At 36.8% G+C, this 21,430-nt stretch overlaps 3 protein-coding genes and 1 pseudogene across 4 annotated transcripts; 3 read left to right on the top strand and 1 right to left on the bottom strand.

Annotated features, from left to right (window-relative positions):
• Positions 1-4,019: 4,019 nt before the first annotated feature.
• Positions 4,020-8,183, top strand: LOC113293501 (annotated as a pseudogene).
• A 1,703-nt stretch (positions 8,184-9,886) lies between these two features.
• Positions 9,887-11,482, top strand: LOC113299863 (SNF1-related protein kinase catalytic subunit alpha KIN10-like). 2 transcript variants are annotated; one of them, XM_026548961.1, is made up of 4 exons: positions 9,890-10,048; positions 10,135-10,204; positions 10,724-10,915; positions 11,209-11,482. In XM_026548961.1, exons 3-4 carry the CDS (start codon positions 10,729-10,731, stop codon positions 11,460-11,462), a joined length of 441 nt encoding a protein of 146 aa, XP_026404746.1. In that variant the 5' UTR covers positions 9,890-10,048; positions 10,135-10,204; positions 10,724-10,728; the 3' UTR covers positions 11,463-11,482. The 2 variants fall into 2 exon arrangements, with proteins under 2 accessions (XP_026404747.1, XP_026404746.1); XM_026548962.1 differs by lacking the exon at positions 10,135-10,204 and having other exon boundaries at positions 9,887-10,048.
• A 2,203-nt stretch (positions 11,483-13,685) lies between these two features.
• On the bottom strand, positions 13,686-15,515 carry LOC113299862. The gene is made up of 5 exons (XM_026548960.1): positions 15,443-15,515; positions 15,016-15,155; positions 14,761-14,901; positions 14,534-14,666; positions 13,686-14,218 (listed from the first exon to the last, which is right to left on the bottom strand). Exons 1-5 carry the CDS (start codon positions 15,447-15,449, stop codon positions 14,025-14,027), a joined length of 615 nt encoding a protein of 204 aa, XP_026404745.1. The 5' UTR covers positions 15,450-15,515; the 3' UTR covers positions 13,686-14,024.
• Positions 15,516-16,833: 1,318 nt separating this feature from the next.
• On the top strand, positions 16,834-18,500 carry LOC113296128 (zinc finger BED domain-containing protein RICESLEEPER 2-like). The gene is made up of 3 exons (XM_026544460.1): positions 16,834-16,970; positions 17,044-18,233; positions 18,415-18,500. The coding sequence occupies exons 1-3, from the start codon at positions 16,834-16,836 to the stop codon at positions 18,498-18,500; spliced, it is 1,413 nt and encodes a 470-aa protein (XP_026400245.1).
• The last annotated feature ends 2,930 nt before the right edge of the window (positions 18,501-21,430 follow it).

Here is a 21,430-nt window from a genome sequence, read left to right as displayed (position 1 = left end):
TATATCATCAATACAGATAATCCATATCATGAGATTGTCTCTGATTACAGTTATGTCCATGAATCATTATTGGGGGGCGACCCGAAGTTTGAATTGATTCCAGAGAACAAAGAAGTCTCTATGGATTGTGAAAGCGCATATGTGTTAATGGAAAGATCATCCACGCATATTGATGATATATTCGCAGATATTGTTGCTCGAGAGATTATAGAGCACGATGATATCGAACCACGCTCTATTGCAGAATTCCAAAAGATAGCAGATTGGCATCAATGGAGAGATGCAATCCAGGATGAACTAAACCCACTGGCAAAAAAACAGGTATTTGGTGCGGTAGTGCTAACCCCACCAGGTGTAAATCCTGTAGGACATAGATGGGTATTTGTCAGAAAGTGTAATGAGAAGAACGAAGTCTTGAGATATAATGCTCGCCTTGTGGCGCAAGGTTTCTCACAACGCCCTGGGATTGATTACGAAGAAACGTACTCTCTTGTAATGGACGTCATAGCGTTCCATTATTTAGTCAGCTTAGTAGTTTCAGAAGGACTTGAAATGCAACTTATGGATATGGTTACCGCATATCTTTATGGGGATCTTGATACAGAGATATTCATGAAAGTGCCATATGGACTTTCATTGCCCAAATCAAGTAAGTCTAAACCATGGAGTGCGTTTGCAATTCAGTTGAAACGCTCACTTTACGGATTAAAGCAATCCGGGCGGATGTGGTATACCCGTTTAAGTGATTATTTGATTGGGAAGGGATATACAAATAATGAATTGTGCCCCTGAGTGTTTATAAAGAAAACAAGTTCCGTATTTGCAATTATAGCTGTCTATGTCGACGACATGAACATAGTAGGTACTCTATATGAAATAAGAGAAACCGCAAGCTATTTGAAATCCGAATTTGAGATGAAAGATCTTGGGAAAATTCGGATGTGTCTAGGACTTGAACTAGAACATCGAGCTTGAGGAATATTAATCCACCAGTCTGCATAAGTCCAAAAGATACTCATAAAATTTAATAGGACAAAGTGCACCATGCTAGCACTCCCATGGTTGGTCGAACTTTATATGTACATAAAGATCCATTTCTTCCAAAGTAAGATGACGAAGATGTATTAGGAGCTGAATATCCCTATCTAAGTACAATATGCACAATGTACTCGACTAGATATATCGTTCTCAGTGAAATTGTTAGCTAGATATAGCTCAGGGCCAATGCAGAGTCATTGGAACGGTATAAATAATATCTTTAGATACCTAAAGGGAACCATTGACTTGGGTTTGTTTTATCCCTATGAAGACGAACGAAGATCTACTAATGTAATTGCGACTCCTTACATCGAACTCAACTAAAGTTTTGGTTGGTTTTGCTGATGTTGGGTACCCCTCAGACCCACACAAAAGTCGATCCCAAACTGGATATGTGTTCACCATAGGGAATACAACGATATCCTGGATATCGAACAAGCAAACCCTTGTGGCTAACTCCACGAACCACTATGAGATCATTGCCCTACATGAGTCGGTTCGTGAATGTATTTGGTTAAGGTATATCATTACACATATTCGAGGTACATGTGGTTTGAGTTCTACCAAAGAAAATCCAACTTTCATTTATGAAGATAATGCAGCTTGCATCGAATATATGATGCAAGGGTACATTGAGGGTGATAATACGAAACATATGTCACCGAAGTTCTTTTACAATCAGCAACAACAATGTCTTCTAAACATTCAAGTCAGTAAAGTAAATTCTGAAGAAAATGTAGGAGACTTATTTACTAAGTCATTACCTAAGTCCACATTTGAAAAACATGTGAGAAGTATAGGGCTAAAGAAATTGTCCGAACTTCCATGACTACATGTGAAAAGTACATGACTAAAGGAATTGTCTGAATCCCGTAATTGCATGCGTAAGACTAAAGGAATTTTCTAAAACTCCCATGACCGTTATAGACTAAAGAAATTGTCCTACATCAGGGCCGGGGGAGCTTTTAATGGTATGTTGAACTCTTTTTTCCCTTTTTCGAGGTTATTTTTCCCCACATGGTTTCGTTACTCGACAAGGTTTTTAATGAGACAACAATAATACCATAAATGTAAATCATGGGGAGATGTCGACATCAGGGGGATATCTAACGATGCACTGATGACATCAAAGTGTGTTGTACTATTTTCCTTCACCGACGTTACTTTTTCCCACAGGGTTTTGTTACTCGACAAGGTTTTTGATGAGACAACAAAAACACTAGAGATACAACTTCGTTTGAGGTTATTCTTCTCCTTACAAGTGTTCAGGTTTTTGTGCGAAATATTTTTCCTGACACGGTTCTACAAAGGAGAAGAGTCCTGACAAGCGACGCCATTTCAGAAGCTCAAGTGTCTTTCTCCTTTGACCAGTTTTTCATCAACATATGTTTTCTGGAAAGGTTTTGACAAAGCAGTTAGTTTACAATGGTGGTCATCCAAGGGGAAGCGTTGTAGGAATATTATTGGTGGTGTGGTTGACCACCCCCATGTGTCACTATGCATGTGCAACTTCTTTCCATGCTAGACACATATAGCATTTCCTCTAACTCAATCAACACATGTGCTTCTACCTTCTCTTTATCCCATGTATTTAAAGAGTAAAAGCTAATGAGAAAATACATCTCATTCTCCTCATTTTCTTTTGTCTCTTTTATGCTTTAGTGTTTTGTCTCTTCATACAACAAACTTCTACAATTTTTGTATTTTTGATAATAAATTAGGTCCCCCTTATCCATATTTAGGATAGTTGAATCCACAAGAGCTCTCAAAACCATATTCTTGGAGCCCGTATAATAGGTTTTCCTAGAAAACATTTTTTAAATATGATTTTAAGACATGATTAATATCATTTTATTTATTTATATGCTCTTTAAGCAAAGGATCATGTCATGTGGTTTTGGATTTTTGGGAGAGTAACTATTCCCAACTCAGTTTGACAATATTTGCGCTACAACCATATTACTATCAGATAGACTGTGAATTTTATCTTGGGGTGAATAAATTTTTTGGTTCTTTACATACATGTTTAAATCCCTAAAATGATTGATGTCACTTTAGTACTTTTCTTTTTCTCACTTATAGAAGAAGAAGTTTAGAAGTGTATGACCTACGATTTTTCTGCTTTTAGAAGCTAAAAAGTTACTTCATACGGAACTGTTTTTTGGCTTTTGGAAGCAAAAATTTCAGAAATTAGATTGGATATACGATTTTATACGATTTTAAAATGATTTCTAAAAGCAAAAAACTTAACTTTTTACGAAACAAAATTTTGTTACTTCGAACTTTTTTTTGCTTCTGGTATCCAAAGGCAGGAGGTTTTTTTCTCCCTCTCTATCTAGGGGTGAGCATGGGCCGGTATGAACCGATTTTTGTCTTATCCGCATCCAATCCAATTCACTACGGATTTCAAATTTGGCATCCACATCCAATCCAACATCCAACGGATTTGCATCCAATGGATGCACGGATGAACGGATTGGGTGCAGATAATCCAATGGATTTGTGTAAGTTAAAGTTTATAATGAAAAAATAAATCATATATAGATGACTTCTTATAGAAGCTACACATTTTATGCATGTATATAAATATAGATGAAGTGCCAAGGACAACATTCCAAGTAAACACCTTAAAAATTTCAAAACTATCTATATATTTTCCAGAAATTATATAAATGCGTTTAATCTAACGGATATGGATGTCCAACGGATTTTCAAAGTTGCATCCGATCCCAATCCATTATCCGTTGGATTTCAAAAATCTCATCCGCGTCCAACCCATTAGCAAACGGTCCGCACATCCATCCGCAAAAATACGGTTGGTCCCGATTAAATCCACGGATTTACGGATAAAATGTTCATCCCTAGACTATCTCCCAATCTCCCAACGCTTGACCTCTTTTCTAAGCCCAACTCGCCCACCAACAGACTCTAATTGTTAAACCCAAATCCACCCGCAGATTAGATTAGTTTAGTTGTCTTTTAGACCTTGATGGTATTCTCAGATTCTTTCAGTTGATTCTGTCAGTTATTAGTTCTCAATTTCTAAACTAAATTAGCAAATCATCCTGGCGTTTGTCGGTTTCTTTCGCCAGTTATCGTCAAGTAGAAGCAGGAACATGGTGACACTGGTAGTAGCGACAACGATTGATCCAGCTTCCATTGGCCCTGCTTCTGCTTTGTTATCCATGCCCGGTTGGCATCCTGGTCCTCCCTTAAAGGCAGGTTTCGTAATCCCAATCTTTGATTTTGTATTTCGTATAATTTCAGTTTATAAACTCTGATGATGCAATAATAATCAATTGCGTTTAGAAAATTTTGTGTAGGATATTCCGAGTTATGTAAATGGGCAAGTGAGATTATTAAAACATGATAATAGCATTGTATCTGAGGATCATTTCGATAAGCGTTGGGAAGAATCGACTGGGGAAGTTGTCGACGACGTTATATTTCTTAGTAAACATACTGCTGTTTCTAATCGTCCTGCCCTAACTGTTCATACCATTGGTAATGTGTATTTATGTAATTCGTTTTTCAATTTTGATTCTATTGTTATGTAGAATTTGTAGATACTGATTGAAAATGTATTGGATGAATGTAGGCATACCGCATTTACGCGAAGGTGAAGTGTCGAATTCTGGAGGTAGGCCAGGATGGGCGGCACCTCCGAATCCACGGATTGCTTCGTGGTTGAGGCTTTTGAAGAAAATTGCACAGGAGCATAATCTAATTCCTGAATTTGAGGTATCTGACTGCTTACATACATATATGTCTTAAACAATGTCTTAAATTTTATCAATTGCCTGGAACATAACCCAGAACTCAGTTTTATGCCAGTAAATATGAGTAAGTAGTTAACCCGAACATCACATGCATTTAATGTAGCTGAACCTTGTCAATAGAAACATGACATCAGGAATGTGCGGATAATCTGCGGAGCATGGTTAAAACTTAAAAGTTTGTGAGCCAGTTATTGTTGGATCACGGGGTGTTGGTTTTTCGTGAGAGATGCATGATCTATCTGTCATGAGATCAAGTCTTTATAAACTGTCTTCAAATGATTCCAAACTATTTACGATTCTTCTTGAGGGGTCTTTTTCTTGAAAAGGATCAGTTAAGATTGTAAAACACAAATAGTTGCGGAGCTAGTATTTGAACGTGGGATTGAAAAAATTGAGATGTTGGAGAAAGCTAAATTAGTATGAAGAAGATGTTTATATGACAGCTAGGCTCAGGTGCATATCATATAACAAGAATATGCCGCACACAAATTCTCGTCAATATATGGGGACTCGGAAGGGATTCGAGTAGTTCCAACCCGAGGATTTCAATATGGTGCAACCTGTAGAGGCTCCCGCGGTCTTTATCGTCTGCTTTAAATACTTGAAAGATTGTTTGGTGTTGTCCCAGACTTATTCCATGGAGGGGGAGACTGTAATGTTACTTACTCATTACACCAAATGTCAGCACATCAAATCTTGGTGGTGGTAGAGCTGTAGGATTATCAAATTTAAATGTCAAGCATTTCTGTTTTTACTAGGGCTTAACCTTAAGGCATGGGCATGAAATAACACTATATTAGTTGTATACATTGACTGGTGTATTACTGATCATTTCTATATTGTCCTCTAACACTATAACTCGTCATTCAAACATTATGTTAGTATTAATGCTGTTGGATACTCTCTTCTGTGTTTACTTTTGTTGTTCAGTGACATAGGAATCCAAACACCTTACTTTTGGCACTTGTAGTAGAAAAATTTAATTGGTTAGCTCTTTCTGAGAACTAAATAGATTACGGCTCTATATTAACTTGATTCAACGAGATGTGAACAGATTACTACTAGGATACTTCAGTATTGTGTGCAGAAAATAGCTCTAGCCTTTAAGTAAAACTAATTTGAATCTCAATTTTAGTTGCAAGCTAAATAATGGGGATCTCTTTAAAATGTAACCCTTCTTGTTATATTGCCTATAACCAATCTACAGAAGGTGCTTAATTTTCTCACCTGTAGATAATCTGATAATGTGACAGGGGACACACTTTCTGCTTAAATCTATTTCAAACTTCATTGTAATGTACTGAAATTTGTTTGCAGCATTATGCATCATTCTTCTTATTGTTGTTTCCTTGGTTGTAGATCACTATGGAGGCTACTCATCATGGACCTGAGATCAATTCGCCAACCATGTTCGTGGAGATTGGTAACCTCTCCTTGTCATCACCATATTCATTTTGTTCTTTTCTACAAATTCTTGCTGATCCATTTTTTTGTTTTGTTATTGTTTATCTATCATATTGGGGTCTAGATTGGTCACTTTCTTTCTGTGTAGTTGTGTTTGCGTAATCTTCTTTGAATTTCCAACCTTTACTATCTATATGATGGTAATTGACAACTCTTATTGTATGTCTATACAGTAGAACATTAGTAACTTGTTGGAAATGTGAACAAATGGCTTACAAATGAACTGATTTAAAGCTCTACCAGTTTAACTGATTGCCTGATTCCTGTTTCATTTGATTGAAAGGTAGTACGGAGGAGTACTGGAAGAGGCAAGATGCTGCTCAGGCCATTGCTCAAGTTGAGTATCTATTTTTAGTTTATGTAGTGTCTACACTATGAGCAGGTTCACTGGCCTATGTTTCCATCAGCGCTCTTTTTGGACTCCAATAGTTTCCTTTTTATAAGCACTGATCTGGATGGTTTTTGAACATTATCATTTGTCACATCTTCAGTCAAGCCTTTATGTTTCCCACAGCTCTCCTACTAGCTATTGAAGTCTTTGACCATTTCTGAAACTAATAAATTTCTTTTGTGCTTTTAGTTAGTGTGGGAAGGACTGGGCCTTGGTGGAGCTGGTGATATTGGAAATTGGAACAAGTATGGGAAAACTTGTACTTTCGTGCTTTTGTTGGGTCCTTGTTTACTATGAGACTGAACTTTACACTTTCCGGAATTGGGTTACAGCTCCGTTTCTTTACTCTCTCTAGGATTCCTTCCTGTTTTAAAGTTACAACAATTGTGTAGATTAAATCCTTATTCTTGGTAACTGATACAGAAGTAACGATAAAAAGAAGGTGCTTCTTGGGCTAGGAGGTGGACATTATGTACCCAGACATATGGACATTGTTCTGTAAGTTATATATGCACAAGCTGCTGTACTTTTAAAACCAGAATGGATTGAGAAAGATTGAACTCTCATATTAGTGATGTAGCTCAATAAACTCCTTTGATTGAAAAAAGAAGAAGATAGTACTAATTATTGAGCTAGGGTAAAAATCGTCTAATACTGATGAAATGCCTGTGCCATTGAAAATGTTCAGGAAAGAGGACAGTGTTTGGGTAGGATGCTATCTGGATATTCTTTGCCAATGGAAGATCCAAAACAAACAAATGAAGGAAAAGAGGTAAATGGTATTGGTGGAACTTGGAAACAAGCCATCAAAGTCTCATATGATGCTACTTGTTCAGCTTTCCCTGGCGGAGAAATTATGGCTCATCTAGATCAAAAGTAAGTATCTGTCTGCTTTAACTGGTTTTGCTGCAGTTTCTAGAATAGATTGTTATGTGAATTTTGGGAGAATTGACCCTAAGAAGCTTTTCATGGGAGCTGTATGGTATTCAGTTTGTAATAATCAAAGGGAATTGCCATACCCTGTGTCCAAACTTAGGGACTCTATATGTGTCAGTCTTATTCGAGTGACAATATAGAAATGCGCATAATGTTCAGCAGCGTAACCTGGCCAGCTGGGTGACAATGACATGTTGTAAGCATACATTGACCACTTTTTATTCTGAATGTTGGGTGCAGGAGTTTCAAGAGCTGGCAAAAAAAAGCCGTTACAAGTTTCTTGAATGAACAGAATATAAAGATTGGCAAACCAAGTGACTTCAGTTGATATTCCTGGACGGACCTGCATTACAGGACGTAGTTGCATTTTTAATTGCTCTTTATAATTTTCCTATAGCTATAATTATTCATTCGATTATACAATCTCACTTGTAACCACACCTAGGGTTTATTGTTGAGGCCTGATTTCAGCTTTCAGTGAAGACAGGTCCCTGGCAGCTTGCAATTCTTTTACTGCTCTAAAATGCGTGTTTATCTACTGCAAACTTGAAATAGTTCTGCAGATCGTTTTATAATTGTTTTGTCTTATCTTTCGCTGAACCTTGGTTCTAAAGCTAGCCGGATGCTACTCCCCAGTCCCCACAGATTTTGGGGAACTGGAAAGCTCAATTTTAAGCCACCACTCATTTTGGCAAATGTATGTTTTGGATTAACGAGAAATTGTGACTTATTAGAACTTAATCTTGTTTTAGCTATGGATTTTGTTTTTGCTCCTTGCAAAAAAACAAAAAAACATGTATTTGTAAAATGAAAAAGGTTGGGCCTGGGCATGAGCCCTAGACTCAGTGATCACAGTACCCGTTGCAAAACACCATAATCGAAGGTAGTTTGACTAGGGGTGAGCGTTTGACCCGTAATCCGCGGATTTAACCGGGACCAACCGTTCATCTGCGGCTGTATGTCCGGACCGTTGGCTAATGGGTTAGATGCGGATGGAATTTTTGAAATCCAACAGATAGTGGATCGGGTCCGGATGCAACCTTGAAAATCCGTTAGACATCCATATCCGTTAAATTAATGATATTTATATAGTTCTAGAAAATACCATGGATCATTTAATAATATTTAAAATGTTTACTTGGTGTGTTGTATATGACATTTTTATATTTGTATACATATATAAGATATATGATATGTAGGTTTTATAAGGAGTCATTTGTATTAGCTTTATTTTCTTTACTAAATTTTTTAACTAAAACAAATCCATTGGATTATCCGCATCCAATCCGTTCATCCGTGCATCCATTGGATATGGATTGGATGCGGATGCCAAATTTGAGATCCATAATGCAATGGATTGGATACGGATGAGGCGAAAACCGGTCCATACCGGCCCATGCTCATCCCTAAGTTTGACAACTAGAAGCAGAAGAGTATCCGGTTTTCAGAAGTCAGAAACAAAAAATAATTGTTTGTTAATAGAAATGTTACATTTTTGCTTCTAAAAATTGTTCTGAAGTTTTATTCTTAACTTCTAATTTTTTATTTAATATTTTGATTTAAAAAACGGTCCGCGAGTTACAATCTCAAAGGTGTCACTATCCATCCACAAAAACCCAAAAAAAACAAAAGTAACACAAAAAACCCAAAAAATATGATGAAACCATATTTGGTTTCAATCATAAAATTTAATGAAGTCAATTTTGAAATTTGAGGTTTTTGTATCAAGTTTTAAAAAATTGGCTTTTTGTATCAATTTTGTTTAAGATGGAGTTTTAATGGATCCCAACATTTAAACGGGTTTTTTGTACCACAAGTTTGGTCACCTTGGATTTTTATGACTAGTTCTTTTAAAAAATTACTTCTTAAAATCCATCCAAACACATAATTTTTTTGACAACAGAAATAAAAGTGTTTCAGTCACATGACTAGAAATACTTCTAAGAAGCAAAAAGTTTGCTTGTACATCTTTTTATAGCGCATTTGGATATCAGAAGTAAAAGTAAAAAGATGAACTATTTTGTTTCAAAAAAAAAGAAAAAACTATTTTACATCGCCCAAAACTGACTTTTCTACTTCTAAAAATCATTATGAAAAATTATTCACAAACTGACTTTTGATTTTTAATTATTCCCAAACCGACTTCTAAATGTTGTTGAATTTCACGCCATTCTTTCGTGCATCCAAAATAACTTCCAGCTTTTTGCTTCAAAAGAAAAGAGAAAAAGAAAAGCTGCTTTTTATTTTTCTTTGCTTTCTAAAAAGTCGAAAATGTAACTACATGCTTGCAAGTCCTTGTCAAACTCGAACTCGTATCATAAAGCCCCTTGGTTTCCACTAGAACTTCTTTCCTCGATCTGGTGGTGATTGGTTACCCTCTTTCTTCGAATCTTAACCATGACGACGATAACTACCAAATCACTCTGATTCCCGCCACTGGGTACATACTCAAATCTTTCTCTAATTAGGGTTTCAAATTCGATATTTACATTTGAAATTGACTTCAATTTATCTTACTTATTTTAGGTTTATCATCTTTTTAAGCCAACTCAGTTGAAGATCCAATCTGTTATTGAAACATCTTGACTATAACCAGGTTAGAATCCTCAGCCCGATGTTCTGATTTTGTCTACGCTTTTAAGAGATTAAAGCTGTATCCATTTAAATGTAACTGTAGCTGATTGTTCATTTTGAGCTGAAGTAAGTAGGATCTTAATCGAGTAAATTTTGTATGTTTTTGTGATAAATTTGATTTCATCCTGGCAGCAAAGTTTAACTCTGCTTATGATTTTCGGTTCCGATTAAGAGTCTATTCCACCACTGATTTCTAGGTCTTAGAAGGAATTGAATTTTCTGTTTTTAGGATAAGAAGTCAGCTTGTTGTGGTTGCTAGTTTCTGCCTATATGTAATATCTATGTGATTTCAAATGATCGTACTTCAGACAAAGTTAGTCCTCTTCATTTGTTCCACTAGTGCGGCTAGAGTGGGCATTTCTGATTCACATAGAAACTTAGACACTGCAAATGTCTACTGCGTAGTTGATACAGATTTTTCTTTGTTATGTTTCTATGATGCATGTCCTAAATTGTTTTACTTGTCTTGTTTCTACTACAGGAAAAATGGATGGTTCTAGTAGAGGGAACGCTGGCGCTGATGTGTTTTTACCGAATTATAAACTTGGGAAAACTTTAGGAATTGGTTTGTTTGGTAAAGTGAAAATTGCAGAGCATGCACTGACTGGACACAAAGTTGCCATTAAAATTCTTAATCGGCTGAAAATAAGGAGCTTGGAAATGGAGGAAAAAGGTGAGATGTAGAAACTTGCGCTGATGTCTTGTTTGTCCTTCTAGCTGCTATAGCCAAGAGATTTTATTTTTATTGAATGCCAAACTCTACCAATTTGGTAGTTATTCATATGTTTATTAGATCTTGGGCTATATAGCTCATCGCTTATCAAGTGTCATATTCCACTCAAAATTCCCGAAGTAATTCTGTAGGCAACAGAAACAAGGGGGATGCTTCATGAATTTCGTTTAGTTGAAGTTATATTCCTTGTTAGAGGCTACTGAGATGGTTCTATTGTGCTTGTTACCTTGCAGTTAGACGAGAAATCAAAATACTGAGGTTGTTCATGCACCCTCACATTATAAGACTTTATGAGGTCATAGAGACCCCCAGTGACATAAATGTTGTAATGGAGTATGTGAAATCTGGAGAGCTGTTTGATTACATCGTAGAGAAGGGTAGGTTGCAGGAGGATGAAGCCCGAAACTTTTTTCAGCAGGTAGAGATACTGGTACTTTTGGTTCAGAATTGTTTATGTTGTGTCACTCTGGGATTAAGGGATTGGTAGAATTACTTCGGGATTGAAAAGCGAAAAATAAATAAAGGGAGTAACATTCATCTTTCGGTTAATTGAAGTCTGAATCTAGAAATCATTGAGTCAACGAACATTTCCGGGGTAACCTTTTGCGTACGTATTGAGGGAATCGGACTGAAGTAGTTGATAATGAAATCATTAGAACCCATTACAACAAAGAAAAGAGCTTCCCCAAGTAATCTTTTGGATGAAGCCTTTGGTAAACGATTGGCATTCTTGACAGTTGAGATAATGTATTGTCTTGTTTCCGCGAAGTTGTCAATTTGTGCATCCAAGTTGATCCGATCACCCTATATATAATATTTATAGCTCCTTAGATTAGATGTGGATCTCAAAATTAAGGCAATGTACATCAAAAAGAGCAGTAATTGAAGCTTAAATACGTATACCGCAACAAGAAAATAAAGGTAGAATCACACACACACATTGGTAACGAGTGGCTTCATTTGTGAAACTTATCTAGTTCTTCTGCCCTCCAACTTACCTTTGGTCCTCTCCACATTCCCTTCTTTCTTTCTTCTCCATAAATACTGAAAATCATTTATCTTTAGTTTTCTCCGAAGATCTCGTTCCAACCCAACAATTGTCGAGTGAGCCAGTGCCTAAACAAAATTTTGAAAAAGAAATATTACCATCTGTTTTGTTTGTTTTTTGGTGATTTTGGTGGAGGCGTGGAACTACATGTTTAGATTTTAGTTTTTATCTTGGTGTTTCTTAGAAATCTTGTTGAAGATGATTCGGATACGGTAACACAGATCGGGTTCAAGTTTTAGATTCATTAAACCCGACGGAGGTTCTGTCTTCTCCACCCAAAATTCTGAAGCTGTTTTGTTCCTAGTTTATTCTCTGTTTCCATGGTATTAGGATAGAAATGAAAATAGAAATGTGAAAATAGAAATGATAGATAGATTCAATGGTTTTATATCTGAATGAAATTTTTTTATATCTGAATGAATTTTTTTTATATCTGAATGAAAATTTTCATTAAGTTGATCGATTCCTAGTTTTTCTCTGTTTCCATGGTTTTATCAATTTCATGAAATTGATAAAACTGAAAAACTGATTTTAAATTCTCTGGACACTCCTCGTGACGGACAAGAAGCATTTTTTCATCCTACAGAAGGCCGACTGAAAAACTTCAAAAGAAGCTCAATAGATTTGGTTGTAAATGCACTTCACATTCAATAGCGAATTAAACATAAAATGAGCAATTGGTGAAAGCAACAGTCAGCATTCCAAAATGCAAGCTGACCACGTTCTCATTCTAGACCCCAATCAATGGAAGAGCTATCAACAACAATCAGGACACTGCTAGCTAAGATGTGAATTCGTTCCTAGAGGTCATTCAACATCCTTATCTTCACTTCAGCTAAGTACAACCAAATAGGCAAAAAATTTACTTTCCACTCGCATAGACCTGCAGGAGCGTAATGATGCTATCCTTGCAGTTACAGCCGTAACTATCATTTAGGGGACCAAAAGTTTTACAAAAATAAAATAGCTGCAGTACCAGATAAACAAGCACTTGCAGCAAAAATTAATCTTAAGCATTCATATCTACCTGGACAAGACTTTTGTTAACTTGTATACAACCGCCGATCAAAATAAATAAATAAAACATTATTACACTGAGAACTGGTTTAACTATTGCATCGCAAACTAATTTTTCACCCAGATATGTTCTGTAGCATGACAAGTGAGTGGTGACAGCAAAGTTTAGTGAAATGCTCAAATACAGTAACAGATGGTTCGTTAGTGGGTTCAAGTCACAGTGATAATAACTTTTCCATATATTTTACTAGAAAGACATCTGTACTGCAAAGGACAACGTTTCTCCATCTATCCAATAAAGAAGTGAATGCATCAAGATGGTTACCCTTAATATGGAAGCAGATTCAGCTGTACCTCTAGGGCGTTTTACAATATAATATTTCTTTTAGTCGAAGCTGAAACCAAGGAGCCATCATCCTGAACATAATAGCAAAACAGCCCACAAGGCTCCAGCTAGACTCTTGACCATCCGAGGATCATTTCAATCCAATCCATAACACAATGCTGGTTTTTAGCTAGCTAACCAGAGTCTCCCAAAGTGCATGTACTTTGCATCTGAATATACCCAAGGGTGTAGATGCAAAATACGCAAAGAAGTGTATGTGTTTACTATGTTCTAATTAGCAGACAAAGACTCACAATCACTTCTGAAACAAACACACCCAATTTCTGTAAGTAATTAGTAGATATAAATACAGTTTTATAACCCTAAACCACAATAAACGGGATATAAAACTAATAACAACCATACTAAGTTCTAAACCACTTGAAACACGACTTAAAAAGTTATAAGCTCTGTAGAAAAGCTCAACATTAGCTATTCATAAATCTAACTATAGGTTTATAATCCTAAACCACACAGAACAGGCCATAAAGTTATAAGATACATGCCCACACATAACAAGCAATTTATCTAAGAGGATCATCACAGTACTCTCAAGTGGTTTGTCCGCTCTGTTTAACTTACGGAAGTTGACCTTGAAGCTAGTTGGCACTTCCAGCTGACAGTTCATTTTTAAGTGCTGATATATCCCTTTTAAGTGCTGATATATCCCTTTCAAGTGCTGATCTATCCCTTTCAAGTGTTGACTGTTCCCTTCCAAGTGTTGACAGTTCCCTTAGTTCCCTTTCAAGTGCTGAATGTTCCCTTTCAAGTGTTGACAGTTGCCTTTCAAGTTCTGCAATAATCATTAAAAGAGAATGAAATTTTTTATTAAAAAGAAAAGCTTTACTAAGTTAAGGATGTTAAATAGTGATCAATTTCAATAATCATGAGTCGAACAGTACGTTAGATACTTAGATCACTGATTCACTGCGGGTTCCAGGATATACATGTATATATATGCATAAATATTATATATGCAAATAAAAACAAGATCTTTAGTGAATAATTAATATTTTTAGATTGCTATGTTGGAATTTCAGCTTCTTAATATCTACTTTAAGCGGAAATGAATTCAACTCCCCAGGATTGGAAAAGGATGATAACTTGCCTTGGCAATCCTCCTTCATCTTTTTGTCATATGCAATCACCCCAAGTAGGAAAGTAAGCCCAGCGCCTGCTGAACATGGTAGAGCAATATCTCTGAGCATATTGCTTGCAGTGAGATTTGGTTCTTCATGTAGCTGAAGAAGACAACAGAATAGCAAGTTGGTGAATAACAATTACAGAAAAACTGATGTGATGAAAGGAGAGGGAGAGAGGGAAGGAGAAGAAGACCTTGAAATGTGTATAATCATCAATGAGTTTGTCAAGCAATGCACCAGACTCATTTCCCATTTGAAGGACTCGTATGGCCTCCTCTATCTTCTTTGGACATGTCAACTCATTGACTTCAGCTGCGACTTTGGACAATTCATCCTTAGTGAACACAATCAACAACAAGTTGAGCTTATAGTACAACCCTATTATTCTGAGGAAAAAAAAAAAAGGCAGATACAAAAGTTTGATTTAGCTAAGGTTTCATAAAATTACATAGTGGGTATCAAATTTATATGCGGACTGCAGGAGACGCTGGTTGACTGTATGGTGTTTCAAGCCGTAGGCCACCGTCTTATATGCGTTCCTGATTAAACGGCTCATCTTTTCCACTATTACTCTTCCCGATCGATCGTCTGTAAAACAACAAGAAGAAATTAAACAAAAAAGAAAATTTATACAAAAATAGGTTGAGATTTTACATCTATGGATCCGTAAGAACAAAACCCCCAATAAAAATTCCTAAATAACAATAAAAGGTTTCAAAACAAACCCTAATCTCGAAAAAGGGGGAAAAACTAAAAACTAATAATCTATTAAGGGATCCGTAAGAACAATCCCCCCACACACAAAAAAAAATTTCGAAACAAACCCTAATCTCTAAAAAAAAAAAATCGATTAAGAAAAGAAAGAAATCAGTTACCGATCATCAATCGGACGAGATACAAAATAAGATAACTTTTAACGTAATCGTCTGCATACCTGGTTTACCAAGACAAGAGAGAGATCACCTGGTGGGTATATGTAGGGATGGCAATTTGCCCCACCCAAACCCATCCCCGTGGGGATCCGCCCCTATGGGTTAGGGTTTTATCCGTATAAACGGGAAACGGGGCGGGATACAGGGAATCCCCGAAGTACTGATGCGGGGATGGGATTCAAGGTCCCCACCCCATACCCGCTCCGTACACCTATTATATATATCTGTTATCCAGGGTTTAATAAAAATATATAGATATCGTTTTTGTTTATTATTTCGATGTTCATGCTTATTAGGGTTAAAGGCGCTCGTAAGGTATAACTCATAACTCCCTAATCTATACAATTTATATTTTTGATGACTGATCATGGAATGTTAATTAAATCATGTTGTAATCCATTTCCATACGGAAGCTTCGACGTTTTCTCATTCGAATCTATATGTTCAAATAAGACCACATGTTTCGTTGAATTCATTGACATTTGTAAAAAACAAGTGATACTTTTTTGTAATTTCTTTCTTACTGTATAAGAACATAAATGATTTTTGATTTAATAGTTGGCTGTTTCGTCTTCTTATTAACTCCACAGTTCATAGTGGGTATATGGTCATGATGTGAATCTTTAGAGATGGATACATAAAATGTCTTTTTCTGATTATGAATCTTTTACTATTTATTTTATCTTAATTCTTTATGTGTATACAGTTACAGTGATTCCAAAGTCGTAACAAGATGATCATTACACCGATCCTAAACGAAACTGAAGAATCTCAATATGAAAACCATGTACGGACAACTCCAACTTCGCCTCCACCAGCTAATGACGTCCAACTTCAATCTAATGATACTGCGCAGCCAAATGCAGCTGATGGTGACGATGCCGAGGATGAAGCTACCAAAACAAGAACAGGGAGGAAGAGGTCCATAGTTTGGGGTCACTTAAAAAAAAAAGAAAATAAGAGGGGAAGACAAAGCGGTTTGCGATCATTGCAACAAGATACTAGGAGGAAAAAGCAACCATGGGACAAAGAATCTACATGATCATATGAAAAGATGTCCTCGACTTAAACAGACAGACATAAGACAAGCGGTACTTACTCCGAGTAGAAAAAAAGATGTGCGAAACCAGCTTACAACATATAATTTTGATCAATCTGTCGCCAGGAAGGAGCTCGCTTAGATGATAATTCTACATGAATACCCGCTTTCCATCATCGAGCATGAAGGATTCAGAAGATATTCAAATGCACTCCAACCACTGTTTAAGGTGGTATCCCGAAACACCATTAAAAATGACATTTTCAAAATATACGATGAAGAAAAAGTTAAAATAATGCAGCTTTTAGAGAAACATCAAGGAAAAATTGCATTAACCACTGATATGTGGACCAGTAAACAAAAGAAGGGATACATGGTCATTACATCTCATTTTATCGATGATTCATGGATCCTACAAAGCCAAATTATCAGGTATGAATACATATACCTATATATTTTATGTAGATGTTTTTTCTATTGCTAATACATGTGTTATATGTACTAGGTTTATGTATGTTCCATGTCCACATACAACTGAGGTCCTCTCGGAAGCATTGATGGAATGTCTGTTGGATTGGAATATTGATGGTAAGATATCTACTATTACTGTTGATAATTGCACCACTAATGATCTTATGATCAAAAATACCTTGGAAAATTTGTCAAGTAACTCATTACTATTGGGTGGAGATTTGTTTCATATGCGTTGTTGTGCGCACATACTAGCTCTCATAGTCAAGCAAGGATTAGAAGGGATTAAAGGGGAAATCGAGTTGATTCGTAATAGTGTTTCTTACTGGAAAGCAACACCAAAACGAGTTGAAAAATTCGAAGAGGCTGCCCGTCAGTTAAATATTGCATGTACAAATAAGCTAGTCCTTGATTGTGAGACTAGATGGAACTCTACATATATGATGCTTAATATTGTTATTAAGTATCAAAGGGTCTTCACTCGCCTAAAGCAACGAGAGCCACAATATAAGTATTTTCCCGGTGAAGAAGATTGGTCGTTGGCAAGGGAGATGTGTGATAAATTGAAGATATTTTATAACTTCACGGAGAAGTTTTCTGGAGTAAAATATCCTACAACCAATCTTTTTTTTCCAAGTATTTGTGAGATTAGATTGTCATTGAACGAGTGGAGTAAATCTAAATTTGATGTGATAAGAAAAATGGCATCAGGTATGATAGAAAAGTTTCAAGAGTATTGGATGGTGATCAATGGGATGATGGCAGTAGCAATTATGTTGGATCCAAGGTTTAAGATGAAATTGATTCAGTTTTACTTCCCGCAAATTTATGGTCCATCTTTTGCAGACTTCGAAATGACTCGAGTAAGCAATTTATGTTATGATTTGGCTAAAGAGTATGAATTGAAAGTATTTGCTGATAAATCTATTGGCCAAAGTGATTTTTCATCCACTTCTCGATCAGAGATGTATGGTTTAGATGATGATGTAGATCCTTTGGATAAATTTGATATGTTTGTCTCTAATAGCACTCAGACTAGTACTGTTAAGTCAGAGTTAACATGTTATTTGGAGGAAAGTCTTTTACCTAGGGCGAATGATTTTGACATACTAGCATGGTGGAAGACAAATGGAATCAAATATCCGGTCTTGCAGTGTATGGCTAGAGACATCTTAGCGATTCCAGTGTCTATAGTTGCTTCAGAATCTGCTTTTAGCACGGGAGGTAGATTTGTGAGTATCTAACGTAATCGACTTCATCCAAAAACATTGGAAGCTCTGATGTGCACTCAAGATTGGTTGTGGGATAAGATGGAAGGTAAAAGAATATTTGTTACTAAAGCAATTTTTACATTTAAATACTTATTTACGGTTATATATGATACATTTTATTTATATTTCAACAGGTGAATTAAAATCAGAACGGGGAACTTTTTGGGAAGATAATGAAGAAGACCATGATGAGATTATTAACATGGAGGAAGATGGTTAACAATGAGGAACTAAGAAGTAAAAAGAACCATGATTCTTCACTGTGGATCAATTGTTTCCTTTATTTTTCAGTTTTAGCTTAGTTATGATAAACTTAAAATTTTAAGATACACTGCACGGGTTATTATTATTGTTTGAAACATTATAATTATTTTTAAACTATTATTATTTATAAAATTCTAAATATTTATTATAGTGTTATGGTAACCCATGAGAAACCCATCCCCTACGGGGATTCCCCATACCCGTCCCGCCCCATTCTTATGGGGAACGGGTAGGGGATGGGTTTTGGTTTTTTGAACGGGTAGGGGATGGGATTCAAGGTCCCCGCCCCATACCCGCCCCATTGCCATCCCTAGGTATATGGTAGATGGGTTTTCGCACAGGAGAAAGATGGAAAGATGGAGGCGTTCGTTTCCAAGCTACAAAAAGACATCTTGGTTCCTAATTGAGTCCGGATCCTATCCTATCCTTATTACATACGTGGAGTCTATTGATTGGTAGCCCGGCACCACCGCAAATTGGCTGCCCCATAAAATTCATCTAAAGTTTGGATTAACAATTCCACTCCCAGATCCATACGCTTCGTCTGATTGGAGTCCTTCCCTACCTCTACTGCATCCTTACCCAGGATTTAGCTCTTTGCTTTGCTCGTTATAAGAGCAACCACAGTCATGACCAAATTTGGGGACTATACCCAAATTTGGTCCCAAATTCAGCCGCAGTGGTACTGACTAAAACCATATTTAGTCCAGTTAATTAGGGTTTGCGACCAAATGTGGTCGCCAACCCAGACTAAAATGATTAATAGTGGGACGGAAGTATAGTGGGCGTATGATTTCAGACGGAAGTATAGTGGACGCTCCACATCGGGCGTACGTATAAATAACGTATGATAATGGGGCGGATGTATATAGAGCGTTTGAGTTAGGCGTTATTATAAACACCGCCGGGCCATACGTAGATAAACCTACGCCCCATAGCAGACGCAGTTATTAAAAACGCCTGGTTTGGACGCAGTTACTAAAAGCGCCTGGTCCGGGCGCATGTATTATGACCGTATGCGGGAGACGGACGTATTATTAACGTCTGTGTGAGACGCATGTTTTATGGGCGTATGAGTGAGACGCATGTTTTAGAGAAATTGTAATAATTAAGAAACTAGAGTTGAAGAATTAATTACCAATAGAATGGAGTTAGCAAAGATTCTAAGTCCATTAGAAGTGAGAATTTTCACATCTTCAGATGAGATTTTATCGGATTTTGTTGAGATCTGATCAAATCCAATTAATGTTGACATAGAGATTGTTTTAGTTTGCTTTTTCATGGGTGGTTCCATTTAATGAAACAAATGATGTGAAGAAGAGAAGAGGAAATTAGAGGTTCTTTTTTCTTTCCTTGTTGCTGTTTGAATAAGAGAGTGTTTGTTAACTTGTTTCTGTCTGACTGACTCCACTCCAAGCATAAGCATTCAGGCGTTGATAATAAATACGCCCCATTTCAGGCGTTGATAATAAATACGCCCCATTTCAGGCGTTGATAGTAAGTACGCCCTACCCAGACGCACCTTCCATATCCGCCCTACCCAGACGCACCTTCTATGTCCGCCCGATTCATACACACTTTCTATCTCCGTATGTATCAGACGCACATAACTTCTCCGTCCCAGTAGACGCACTTCCCATCGCCGTCCCATGTTAGGCGTGAACTATACCTACGCCTCAATCAGGCGCACGTAATAACTCCGTTTCATTCAGACGCATATTTTAAAGAACGCTCGGTCAAGAAACGTGAGTATAAGTTCCGTCTGCACCAAGCGTTCGTATAAGTTACGCTTCACCAAATTTTGGTCGTCCCCCATTGCGCTTGAACACCCAGAATACCAATTTTTTTTGGCTTTTAGTCTGGCTTTTGGTATTTGGTCCGTCTCATGACTGTGGTTGCTCTAAACCCTAAAATAGTTTCTATAAATTCGTAAAAACCATGAACCCCAAAATCCACTATTTCGAATCTATCTTTACAACTTCCCGTTTTATTAATCTGTTGAACACCATTAGAATATTTTGTAGCAGATTGTATCAAAACAAAAACAAAAAACAAAAATATTGTAGCAGGGACATACATACGTACATCTCCTCTGCTCACTGAGTAATCTAAAACTTGAATTGTGACAGAAATTGTTTCGCAGCAGCAGATGAATGTTTTTGCTGATAATTTCATGGGGTTCCTTTCCACTTCACGGATGCCTCATTGATCTTTGGTATTTAAACCAGTCTTGGTTCCTTTAAAAAAACAAACTTTGAGACTTCATTGTGTACGGTACTCTTCTTTAAGCTGCCTTACCCAGTTGCCTTCCGCACACATTTGCTTCTTGAGAGCGTTTTCGTTCCTGTACAACATTCATCATCCAACCAGAAAAGATAGGTGGGGACATAACAGGGGCGGAAGGGAGTTGCCACGCCAGACAAAGCATAAAATCGCTCCTCAACAGTAAGGTCAGCATATTTTACCTTCCATCAAATCTTGCACCCATGGCTCAGTGTTGCTCTCGTCAATTCTTGCATCCTTTAGATAGATCATTAGTGCTTGCGCCATTCCTGTTCCAATCAACATCAACACCGTCGCAGCTGTTCTTCACAAAACATATATGATTTGCTCGATAGTTTAATCATGAAGCAATTATAGTACATAACATAGTTTCATCAGACTATAATTTTTTACAGCACCTATATCCATGTACATCGTTTTAGAAAGTGTCAGGAGAAAAAAAAAATATAATGGTTCAACATTTGTCTTGAATCAGCTCTAAGATTTCAAGTTTTCCCCGGGTAAGGCGACAATACAATCTCATTGTTACTTGAGAAAGGCCAAAATGAACCACTGAGGCTCAGACTCCTTTCTAGGCCAAACTTCTGATTGCCATTGTCATCC

This window comes from Papaver somniferum, chromosome 7, assembly GCF_003573695.1.
Source record: "Papaver somniferum cultivar HN1 chromosome 7, ASM357369v1, whole genome shotgun sequence".
NCBI lineage: Eukaryota > Viridiplantae > Streptophyta > Magnoliopsida > Ranunculales > Papaveraceae > Papaver > Papaver somniferum.
The sequence above is the reverse complement of the archived record's forward strand: the minus strand, read 5'-3'. Positions and strand labels throughout refer to the sequence as shown.

Bases quoted from the DNA above. Each gene is read 5' to 3' on its own strand.
- LOC113299862 (XM_026548960.1), bottom strand. The intron at 14,667-14,760 runs GTCTTCTTCTCC...TGTCTTCTTCAG, and splicing joins ATGATTATACACATTTCAAG to CTACATGAAGAACCAAATCT. The intron at 14,219-14,533 runs GCAAGTTATCAT...TGATTATTGCAG, and splicing joins GATGAAGGAGGATTGCCAAG to AACTTGAAAGGCAACTGTCA.
- LOC113296128 (XM_026544460.1), top strand. From the start codon at position 16,834: ATGCAGCTTTTAGAGAAACATCAAGGAAAAATTGCATTAACCACTGAT. The intron at 16,971-17,043 runs GTATGAATACAT...TATATGTACTAG, and splicing joins CTACAAAGCCAAATTATCAG to GTTTATGTATGTTCCATGTC. The intron at 18,234-18,414 runs GTAGATTTGTGA...ATATTTCAACAG, and splicing joins ATCTGCTTTTAGCACGGGAG to GTGAATTAAAATCAGAACGG.
- LOC113299863 (XM_026548962.1), top strand. From the start codon at position 10,729: ATGGATGGTTCTAGTAGAGGGAACGCTGGCGCTGATGTGTTTTTACCG. The intron at 10,916-11,208 runs GTGAGATGTAGA...GTTACCTTGCAG, and splicing joins CTTGGAAATGGAGGAAAAAG to TTAGACGAGAAATCAAAATA.